Source organism: Cuculus canorus, chromosome 16, assembly GCF_017976375.1.
Source record: "Cuculus canorus isolate bCucCan1 chromosome 16, bCucCan1.pri, whole genome shotgun sequence".
NCBI classification, from domain to species: domain Eukaryota; kingdom Metazoa; phylum Chordata; class Aves; order Cuculiformes; family Cuculidae; genus Cuculus; species Cuculus canorus.
In genome coordinates this window covers 8,720,769-8,732,067 of record NC_071416.1, presented here as the reverse complement: position 1 = coordinate 8,732,067, position 11,299 = coordinate 8,720,769, and the positions used below count along the sequence as shown (strand labels likewise).

The 11,299-nt window shown below is 51.5% G+C and overlaps 1 protein-coding gene across 1 annotated transcript; it reads left to right on the top strand.

The window, feature by feature from the left end:
- Positions 1-417: 417 nt before the first annotated feature.
- NSFL1C (NSFL1 cofactor) lies at positions 418-7,660 on the top strand. The gene is made up of 9 exons (XM_054081269.1): positions 418-578; positions 1,572-1,669; positions 2,500-2,574; positions 3,715-3,880; positions 4,237-4,329; positions 4,957-5,066; positions 5,521-5,658; positions 6,144-6,308; positions 7,288-7,660. Exons 1-9 carry the CDS (start codon positions 477-479, stop codon positions 7,448-7,450), a joined length of 1,110 nt encoding a protein of 369 aa, XP_053937244.1. The 5' UTR covers positions 418-476; the 3' UTR covers positions 7,451-7,660.
- Positions 7,661-11,299: the final 3,639 nt, after the last annotated feature.

Here is an 11,299-nt window from a genome sequence, read left to right as displayed (position 1 = left end):
CCCTGGCTCCCAGCTCTGCTCATCCCAGTTCCCAGCTCTGCCAATCCTGACTCTCTGCCCATCCCAGTACTGCCCGTCCCAGTTTCCGGTTCCCTGACCATCCCAACTCTCTGCCCATCCCAGTTCTCTCCCCATCTCAGCTCTTCTCATCCCAATTCCCTTCCCAGTCCTGGTTCTGCCCATCCCAGCTGTGCCCATCCCAGTTCACTCCCAATCTTGGTTTTCCCCATCCCAGTTCTCCCCTATCCCAGTTCTCCCTACCCCAGTTCTCCCCCACCTCAGCTCTCCCTACCCCGGTTCTCTTTCCCGCCCGGCTCCGCCCGCCGCTCCTCCGCCGGGGGGCGCTGTGCGGGCGTCGGTCCCCGAGCGGCGCTCTGTGCTGTTTCCGCCCGGGCCGCTTTCGCGGCGCACCCCAGCAGCCGTTCCGGGGCGGAGCCGCGAGCGCCCGGCGGGGTTTGTGCGCTGCACGCGGCGAGATGGCGGACAGGGAGGAGGCGCTGCGGGAGTTCGTGGCCGTCACCGGCGTCGAGGAGGAGCGGGCACGCTTCTTCCTCGAGTCCTCCGGCTGGGACCTCCAGGTACCGCCGCGCCGCCTCTGTCCCTGCTCCGCGGTGCCCGACCGGCCGCGGGGGGGCGCGGCCTGGGGCCAGGAACCGGAGTCTGTGCGGGACCGGGGCCGTGCGGGCTCGGCCTCTGCGGAGCCCCCGTGGGCCCCGGGTATCCTGCGGGCCTGGTCGCAGCCGCCTGGATTAGGGGCTGCTCAGCCGCTGTCTCTTCCCTGATTCTCCGACAGACTGTCCGGATGTGTTAAGTCGCTCTTGAGTCCGCTCAGGGATGGCCCAAAGGGGCTCTTTCAGAGCAGTGATTTTAGCGTCACCTCTGTAGAAATGTTGCAGGTTAAGGCTGTCTGGTTGGGCCCTCGGTTTCTGCGGTCTCAAAGCTCATCGAGCAGCCGCTCCCGTGCCTCTGACTCTCGCTGGGCTGTGAGGGCTGGGCCCAGCCGGTGCCGCAGGTCCGGTCGCGACCAGTGCCCATCCTGGCTCCTTCATTAATTTGAATTGCTAGCGTAGATACGGCACGTCTGGATTTTGCTGGGTTTGCCTGTTTTTCCTTGCATTCTGGCAAGGTTTCTAGTGCTCTGTGGACCCTGCTGCCCCTGGATTAGGGCCTGATCAGCCACTGTCTCCTCCCTCTCGCCTTCTTCAGACATTCTGGCTCTGTTAAATCTTTCCAAGTCTGCTCAGGGATGGCCCAAAGCATCTGTTGTGGAGCAGTAATTTTAGCGTCACCCCTGTAGAAATGTTTCAGATTAAGGGCCTGCTGTTGCGAAGTTGTTCTGGCACCCTTGTGTGGTGAGTGTCCTGCTGTAACAAAGCCAAACATTAGAAGCTGGCAAAGCCTCCTCTTTGCTGAGACCTCTGGAGGGGGAAGTTAAGTGAAATATCTTCAGTTTTGATGTCCCTTAAGAGGCCTGGCATAACAGAAGTTTCAGCTCTGTTATTTGTGTGTGTTTTCACCAATGTTCTAGGATATTTGCTCTCATCCTGAAAAGCCACGATGTTCCTTTGCAGATTGCGCTTGCCAGTTTCTATGAGGATGGGGGTGATGAGGACATCCTGACTCTTCCCCAGCCGACTCCCAGCTCTGTATCCAGAGGCACTGCAGCCAGGTGAGGGGGCAGCTTCACCTCAGACCCATGTGTATTGGCAGCTCGGAAACCTGGCAGTGCAAACTAGAAATGTAGAAGCACAGGGTCCAGCTAAAGCACTGACGTGTGTTAATTTGCAGGAGAAATAGTTCTGCCTTTAGATCTGTGTCACCGCTTACGGTGCTCTCTAAACTGTGAAAACTTCAGCATGATGAAAACCTCAGGGCCACAAAGATGACCCAAGGGCTGGAGAAATTCCCGTAGAAGGACAGACTGAGGGAGCTGGGGTTGTTCATCCTGGAGAAGTGAAGGCTGCAGGGAGACCCTTAGAGCAGCTTCCAGTACTTAAAGGGGCTCCAGGGAAGCTGGGGAGAGGCTCTTGATCAGGGAGTGCAGGGATAGGACAAGAGGGAACGGTTTTGAGCTGAAAGAGAGGAGGTTGAGATGCAATCTAAGGGAGAAATGTTTCCCTGTGAGGGTGGGGAGGCCCTGGCCCAGGCTGCCCGGAGCAGTGGCTGCCCCATCCCTGGAGGTGTTTGAGGCCAGGTTGGATGGAGGTTGGAGCAACCAGATCCAGTGGGTGATGGCCCTGCCTATGGTAGGGGGTGGAACTGGATGGGCTCTGAGGTCCCTTCCAACCCAGACCATTCCAGGGTTCTGTGATCTGTACATCACAGGCACAGGTGTTGTTGCATAAGTTACCTCAGTGCTGTTCTGTTGCTTCATGGAGTCGTGAGTCAGACCCTTTAAACAGGACAGACTCAGCCTCCCCCCTCAGGGTTCGGGAGCTTCTGCCAGTGTGGTTGAAACACGTCGTGAGGCTGATGTGCTTCTCTCCATGACTTTCGCAGTGACCACAGAGTAACATCGTTTAGAGACCTCGTTCACGCACAGGAGGATGATGACGAAGAGGAGGAAGGGCAGCGGTGAGTTTTCAGTTAAAGGCTTAAAACCTATGTTTGTCCCTGCCCTTTTGTGTTGACTTCCTGCTTGTGTATGGGGATTTTTTAAAGTGGATTTAAGTTGATATGAAATTCCTGTAGTGAAGCATCTCAGATTTGGCACGGAAAGCCAATCAGCATGGTTTGTGTGCAGCACACACTCAGCGTGGCTGTATAGGCACTTGCTTTCACCGCTGAGTTGTGCTGTGAGGGGAAGCCTGAGGCAGGATGAGGAAGCCCTAGGGGAAGAACAGAAAGCCCACATCATCCTTTCTGTCCATAGGGAATGGAAATGCAGGAATAACACAGGGATTGTTTTTCTTTCTACTCAGGATTTCGGGGGTTTTAAGTGCTCCTTAAGGATAACGTAATGAAATGTAATGAAATGTAGAGGTGGAGAGAAAAATATTGGCCCCTTTTCCAATGAGAACACGGTACATTAGTGGGAAAGTCGTCTACGATGTCAGCTGTAAGGAGTTAAATGCCCTGTGGGTTCCCAGGCGAGGTAAATGGAATGGAACTGATGCGCCTTGGGGTGGTTCGATCTAGGCAGGCTGCGTGGTCTGCTGCAAACAGACGTGAGCTTGCGCTGCATGCGCTACAAGCCAGCTGGGAGCTGATAAGCGCAGTTGTCCAGATGCCCTTAATTGGACATTACTGTGCATTCATTGCTTCCAGTTCAGGTCCATTCTGTGTGTGGCAGCCTTTCAGTGTGGCACAAACCTGTGCTTCCCCTCCAAACAGCAGTTAGGTGTTGGCCATCTCCTTCCATCTGTAAGGTTGGAGACACGCTGGAGTCTGTTCAGCTTGGTGACACAGTTGGTGTGAGCATTTGAATCTGAGCCCGGTGATTTCTTTTCCCAGCTCTGAGGGAGTTGTTATCACTTTACTGCTATCGATCAATGGATAATTTTACAGTAACCAACACAAAAGAGGAAGTCTCTGCAGTGCAGGAAGTCGCCAGTGACTACCGCAGGAGATCCACTGGTAGCAGCTGATACTTGTAGATATGAGCGGTACAAAAATGAGCTGAATCCTGGTGTAAAACTGCTGGGTCCCGTCACATGTGTCTCCCGGCGAAGCAGCAAATCCAGTCTTACCCAGCAGCGCTGTGCTTTCTGTTAGGTTTTATGCTGGTGGCTCAGAGAGAAGTGGACAGCAGATCGTTGGTCCTCCGAGGAAGAAGAGTCCCAACGAGCTGGTGGAGGATCTGTTCAAAGGAGCAAAGGAGCACGGAGCAGTGGCGGTTGATCGGACGGCCAAGAGTGGTGGCGAGACAAGCAAGCCAAAAGTGAGAAGTGATGAGTTGCTCATCTGTCTGTCCCCTGTTTCAGTTGTCGTTTGTGCATGGCTTCCACCCTGACAGCTGTTTGGTAATGCTGAGTCCTGGAATTATCTTTAAAGCACAGCTTAGTCTGGACTCCTCTCCTAGTGCAGCTCCACTTTGTGCATCATACTGTCAAGAAAAGCCGCTTCCTTGTGCCACGTTTGTTACCTTGTTCGAGCTGGTGGCTGTGCCTGCAGGGCAATCGATGTTGCTGATACCACAAAGCCCTCATTCACTGGAACTGCATTGAGGAAAGAGAAACAAGCTGCCCTGGGTCTGTGTCATTCCCTAATCTCTTGGCCTGCTGCTCTGTCTTGCAGCCCTTCGCAGGAGGAGGGTATCGCCTTGGGGCTACTCCAGAGGAGGAGTCTGCTTACGTGGCAGGAGAGAGAAGGCAGAACTCTGCCCAGGATGTGAGTATCTCTGTTCTGTTTTGTTGCTGTCACCTGAGGGGTTTCTCTGCTATAGCTACACAGCTTGTGAGCCCAGATTGTTCCAAAGTGTGATAAACATTGAGGAGGGCAGCAGTGTGGCAAATCCTGCTTCTCGTGGGGTTTCAGACCAGAGATCAGTAGATGCTTGGGTGAGCAGTTTTCTGTTGAACTTCTAACTAGGAATTTGAGTGTTCCTTAGAAATGTGGATTGCGTAAAACAGTGTGCAAAGAGTACTGGGCAATTAATTCTTTGTTATCCATTGAAGAGACGTGGAGGTAACAGCACAAATACAAGATTCTCCCATGCTTCGTTTGTGAGCAAATACCCACCTAGGCCTTGGTGGGACCTTAGTTTCAGCCCCTTGCCTAGCAAATCCTTGGCTTTTCAACTACCAAAAAAGAGTCTGTGGTGCCACCTTCTAGGAACTTCTGCATGACCATGACATAGCCAGTGCTTTGGGTTTTTCCCTGAGCCTGGAGGAACCTGACTGGAATTCTTTCTGCACCTTGAAACTCCTCTGCCAGTCAGGAACCTTTCCCTTTGCGTCCGATTATTGTTACTAAGATGCTTCAGTGAGGCTGATGGCTCTTTGGGGGCTGCTGCAGGTGCACGTTGTACTGAAGCTCTGGAAGAGTGGATTCAGTCTGGACAGCGGAGAACTGAGGAGCTACCAGGATCCGTCCAATGCCCAGTTCCTCGATGATATCCGCAGAGGGTATGTAGTGAGCGGGGAGAGAAAGAATAGCTGTGTTCTGAAACACAAGCCTTTGTGGAATCCAGGTTACTGAATTGCTGGCGCTTTTCACCTCAGCTTTCTTACAAGAGCTGGAGTCTTCACATGTAAACCATGGGAGTGCAGAATTGAACATTTACTTCAGATAAATGGGAGGTAGCCTGGCTTTATGTGGTGCCTTGAGAGTTTGAAGTGAACAAAAAGACTTTCATATTTGGGCTGAGAATTTCTAATTCATCACCTCAGTCCAGGTGAGGGCCATGGAAAAGTGACCTTGACTTGTGTCAGTTAGTGGGAAGGCGTGCGTCTGCCCTCTTTATTAAGCAAGAGCTCACTGTGGTTCCTGAAATTCCAGAGGTCTGTGGGTGGCACTTTTTTCTCTGTGCTTTCCTGATTCGCTTCTTCAGGCAGGTGCCTTAGGATGCTCTCTTTGCAGGGAAGTCCCGGCAGAGCTGCGTAGGTTAGCACGGGGCGGACAAGTGAACCTGGACATGGAGGATCACCGGGATGAGGAGTACGTGAAACCTAAAAGTGTCTTCAAAGCTTTTACTGGAGAAGGACAGAAGCTGGGCAGGTGAGAAGACAGCAGTGTGTGGTGTGAGGCAGCTGCTTGAGAGTGTTGCTACGCTGAGCCTTTTGATTAATCTCACTGAAGAGGAGGCTCTTGGTTTCTGTGGTATGCAAGGTGTTCCTCCTAGAGAGGAAATGAGGTTTACTGGTGTGTACGGTGAGGTGGCTCAGCCTTTCTCTGGCCCACAGCAGATCCCTCCTTTGGAACCTTTGAATCCTTTTGGTCTGTCCTGTAGATGCAGCATTTCCCAGTTACGCTGCCCCTGTTCCTGTGGGCATGTGGAGATCTGTGGTGTGGGGCTCAGAAGAGAGGTGGTGGAGGTGAAGTTCTAGTCCTGCTGCCTAGCTGACTCCTAAATCCTCACTTCCAGCTTCTGTCGGTGTCTTTTGACCAGGGCTGCTGGTAGCTGGGCCCAGCAGGCGCTAAGCTCCCTGCCTGGCTCCCGACGAGCCATTTGGTGTTTAATGGTACTCCTTGTGTCTCCCCAGCACCGTGCCCCAGGTGATGGGCACCAGCTCGCCAGCCCAGCAGGCGGAGAATGAAGCCAAAGCCAGTTCTGCCATTGCTATTGATGAGTCAGAGCCTGTCACCAACATCCAAATCCGGCTTGCCGACGGTGGGCGGCTGGTCCAGAAGTTTAACCACAATCACAGGTACAAAGGGAACAGGAAACAGGGGTTACTGCCTGGGAAGGCTGGAATGACACTGCAGACTGCATAGGTGGCGCAGATGTTAAAGTCCTGGCTTGCCTGCTCTGGGGGCCCCGCTGTATAAGTGAAGAGGAATGAATTACTGGGTTTTAAGGCAGTTGCTGACTGTTGGAAGGGGTAGGATTTGCTTTCCAAAGTGTGATGGGTTATCACCAATGCTGCTGCACCTGGGAGCATTCATCAGTGGAGCTTCCCTTGCTATCAACAACTGAATCTCTGCCAAGGACTTTAGGAACTGCCAAATGGTTAGGAACTTGGTTCAGTTATTGAGAATCAGTTCATACTTTTCTACTGGGCTGTTCTCTGGGTGGACTGTCGCTCCAAGGGTACTCTCGGAGCAGCTCAGTTCCCTTGGACGAGCAGAGCTGGCTTACATACCCTACGGCTTCATTAGGCTGAAGTCCTTACCTACCTTATCTCGGAGAGCTTGGCCGTTTGTTTATGCTCGTCCTTCCAGTTTCTGTAAGAGAACTGAGAACGATGCAAAAAGTTACAAAAGTCTCCTTCTAGGACTGGGTGCAGGAAATAGACCCAGTGTCGCTGTTGTGGCTGTGCTTGGGAGTTGAGGTCAGCTGGATTCTGCTGTGTGTGGTGAGCTCAGTCTTTCACAGCAGCCAGGGTCAAGCAGTTTGTTCATTTGAAGGGTTTGAAAGTTTTACATTTCTATTGGGCTGTATAAAAGCACATTTAGCTGTAGGTCTTCAGCCTATAAAGGAGCCTATGGTATTTCCCTACATGGGAGCCCACAGAGGAGCAGGTTAACTGGAATTTTCTGGCTGTGGCCTTTGCTGTTCCCTGAAAAGCAAGTGCAGCGACTGCAGGGCTGGATGCCCTGGAAGGGGTAAATTGAGGCTGTTGCCATGTGCTTCCACAGGATGTTCATTAACAGGATCACCCTTGTATGTTTGATCCCTTTGGACAGGATCCGTGACATCAGGCTCTTCATTGTAGACGCCCGGCCAGCGATGGCTGCCACTAGTTTTGTCCTCATGACTACCTTCCCCAATAAAGAGCTGACGGATGAGAACCAGACCCTGAAGGAAGCCAACCTGCTCAATGCCGTCATCGTGCAGCGGTTGACATAAAGGAACCCGCCTTGGCCACACGCCTGCCTGCAGCGCGCATGTGTTGTCTCCTCCTGTGCGGGCACCCGTGCCGTGCAACACAGGCTCACATCTACTCGTAGCTCTGGGTTCTTAGGTCTTGGACTTTTTTTCTCTTTAGTTGCGTTTCCCATGGGGGTTTTTTTTGTGATGATCAGTGGACTTTAAAATAAATAAATGAAACGAATCCGTTTTGAAAGGAGCTGCAGCCTATTGTGCCGCAAATTCTCCCACAGGAGTTGAATTACCTTTGTGGATTGTGTTACTGCTCTCTTTAGAGGGGACGGGAGCTCCCAGGTAGCAGTTTCTGCTCATGGCAGTTGATTGCTCAGTCACAATCTCTTTCCTCTCCTCTAGGGACTGGTGCAAAGCACTCCCTTTATTTGCGCACATTAAGGGAATAGATGATCTGATTGTCAGGAAGTCTGTGTGAAACTGCTGTTGCTTCGTGTGGGGAAGACTCCGAAGTGGGTGCAGGCACGAGTTTTAACGCTTCCTGGGCTTCTCTGAACAGAAACCCTTGGCTTTCCTTCCCCAGCAGAACTCTTCAGGGCGTTCATTGCGGTTCCCTGCCGCTCTGCTGGCACTTTCTTAGCAGGCCAGGCTGACTGCAGGTTCAATTTGCTCTCGTGTGTTTCTCTGACAAACCTTGCTGCTGAGTTTTAATTTCCAAGAAGGCAAAAAGCTGAATCAGCTCAAAGTGACTGTAAGTAAAACGCAAACAGATTGGATCTTACTGGAAATTGAGTTTGATTTTAAGAGGTGAAGAGTACCCTTTGATTTATTTCCTCTCTTCTGCTAAGGACTGACATAGCTGAACACTGGAGTTCTTCAGCTTTGCCCTGTTCCGCTGTTTGTGGTTTGGGCTCAGGTCTTCATATCTTCCTTTCGTTTGAACAGAATCCTGTGAGTGAATTCCTTGCGACTGGTAGTGCTGGTGTAGCATCTCACGTGCAAGTTGCCATCTAGTGTTGTCTTGCTACCCTAGCCCTGGCCTTCGGAGCAGGTCTTTGGGAGCTGTGCTGAACTGTGGTTCCTCCAGGCTGAGTGGGAGCTGCGCTGCAGCCAGCGCTGTCCTTGCGAGAGAGGCCAGATCGCTGCCCTGTGCAGGGCTGGAGCATCCCAACCGCTTCCTGCCATACGTTCTTGCTGCTGTCCTGTAAGTCAGCTCTGAAGCTCCCAGGCCCTCATCTGGGGAGCAGACAAGGAGCTGCAGGGATGAGCAGGCTGGAAGGACTGGCAGGTTGGACAGGTTCGGCACGAGAAACTCGCTTGGCTGCCTGTGCTAACACAGACCCGTGGGAGTAGATACTAGGCCTCAGCAAGGGCATCTTTACAGGAGTTTCTCAACCGAGAGCTGAATTAACTCACGTTTTTCTTTACTGAACGGATACATCATGTGCATCAAATCTGTAAATTATTGTGAAAATTGCCATTAAAAGCCCACAAAATAGGAAAACAGCGTTTGACCCTTCCTAATACTGGCTGCCATCTGTCCCTGAATTTGGGATGATGTGCACGCAGGTGCCCGCTCTTGCCGCTTCAAGTTGTGCTCTGGTGCTGAGCTGTCTCAGCTAAATGAGATTAAACAATCTCGGCAGCGTTCTTAAAGGGGTTTTCTGACGGGTGACCTCAGGGTTTGCCTGCCTGCGTCACTTAGTGTTGTGTGTTGTGATCACTTAGTCACCTGTGTGAGTCAGCACAGAGGGAATTCGGACAGGGAATTTCCCTCAGAGCTAAATATAGACAGAGCTGCCTAGTGGGGAGTCACTCATTTTTAATTGTTCCTTGGAGAAGTTCTTGTATGCTTATCTTCACGTTTTGGGACATCTTCAGAGTGCTGGACAGGATGTGCCCCAGGAGCCAGAAGGGACATTCGTTGAAGGGAAGGAGTACAAATCACTTGTCTCTGCTTCTGCCAGGGTTAGCTGGTGGCATCAGAAGGCTGGGGGGGGGACACACTGGTGGGCGCCTGTGGTCTTGGGCTGGATGAGCAGGTGATGCTGGTCTCTAGATTAAATGAGGGGTGGCAGCCAGACAGCAGCTCGTGGAGTTGCCCACCCAGGGAATTTGGTTGCACAGATTCAGATCATTGACACGAGGTTTTACATCCAGATAGGCGGTTTCATCCCAGTTTTCTCCTTGCCAGGGAGATGGAAAGGTGATAAATTCATGAAATCGTAGAATCATGGAATGGTTTGGGTTGGAAGGGACCTTAAAGCCCATCCAGTTTCACGGGCAGGGACACCTCCCACTGGATCCAGTTGCTCCAAGCCCCTTCCACCCTGGCCTTGAACCCCTCCCGGGATGGGGCAGCCATCACTGCTCTGGGCAACCAGGGCGACTCCGAGCTGGGAGAGGCTTCTTTGGGAGTCTTCCCAGAGCCGGAGGGTGGCAGTGCTGCAGAGACGCCGCTCTGCACCTCCAAGGCTCCTGTTGAGGAACTCTGCAAGCTGCAACTGTTAGCAGTTGCTTGGCACAAAACTCAGGTAGCTCAGTGACAAGAGATAAGGAGTGAGGACCCTCTGTGGGCACGCCTGCAGCTACAAGAAAATAACTGTAAATTGTGGACTCTTTTTTTCCCTTTCTTGTCACCTTTGGTTCTAATTGGTTATTGTGTTTAACTTAGTCTTTGCTTCTCATTGCTGGACAACACCAAATCTTTCCAGAAGGAGAGAATTCAAACTTGCACTACGGCTGCTTCTTGCGTAAGTCTTCAGCTCCCTCGTGTCTTTTTTTAGGGGAGTGACTGAAAGGACACAGTCTGCTCCTGGGATGTTCCTCAGAAGTCCAGTCTAGAGGGGTTTCTTTTGAAAGCAGCACTGCTTTACAGATCCTTTGTTAGCAAGAAAAAGGACCTTGTGCTGATGTTTTTTCTGACTCTGTAGTTACAGCATAAAACTGGCTGGAGGGATTGGTACCACAGTCACGTAAACCAAGATGCTTATGGCTTTCTTCAAAGCCCACCTTGATGCAGGGAGGACCTGCGATATCTGCATTGATCCTCAGGCAGGAGCTGGTGTCTGGGCAGAGTTTGCTGTTCCAGGTAAGCCTGCATGAAGAATTGCTGGATTGTGAAAGTCACACAGTTCTACTCCCTTCTCACTTCTTATTCCCATTGGTGGACCGGAATGCTTATAGATGGAGACCAAGTGATGTTAAACGACAGATTTAATTAAGCAACAAGGTTGTTTTTCTTACCAGTTTTCCAGTGGTGTCTGTATGGCAAAGACCTGGGCTAGGGCCTCCCCACCCTCATTGTGAAGAGTTTCTTCCCGCTATCCAGTCTAACTCCCTCCTCTTTCAGTTTAAAACCATCACCCCTTGTCCTATTGCTACAGGCCCTGCTAAAAAGTTTTCCCTCATCTATCTTCTCAGCCCCCTTTGTCAGTATCTATCAGCAGAAGCTTCCTCAAATGAGTACCACATTTCCCAATTAGACACTTCTACAGAGATTAGTGTAATTTAATTATGGAGCAGCCCCCATCTCTGGCAGCAGAGCAGCTCCCGCTTCAAGCACCTCTCGATTTACAAATTTATCCCTTTCTGACTTATTTACTACATTCCTAAACGCTTATCTTATTTGCTGTTGTGTCTTGCCTGCGCTGAGCCCATCTGTCCCAGCACTGGGAGTTCCTGAATAGATTCCAGATGTTCTTATTTACTCAGGTACCTTTCACGACTCTTCATTAAATTAACTCTTTATTGGCTTACGGAGCCTCCAGGAGCACCAGCCCTTCCTCTCCCTTCTCATCCACTTCGGTGTCTGTTGAAGTTCCAACTCCTGTTCCACCAAGAGAAGACAGCTGTGCTGAGGGGAACACAGGGTCC

What these genes read in the sequence shown, in the direction of transcription:
- NSFL1C (XM_054081269.1), top strand. Translation starts at nt 477, where the DNA reads ATGGCGGACAGGGAGGAGGCGCTGCGGGAGTTCGTGGCCGTCACCGGC. An exon ending in GAAGAGGAGGAAGGGCAGCG is followed by an intron (nt 2,575 to 3,714) that starts GTGAGTTTTCAG and finishes GCTTTCTGTTAG; the next exon opens with GTTTTATGCTGGTGGCTCAG. An exon ending in CTCGATGATATCCGCAGAGG is followed by an intron (nt 5,067 to 5,520) that starts GTATGTAGTGAG and finishes CTCTCTTTGCAG; the next exon opens with GGAAGTCCCGGCAGAGCTGC.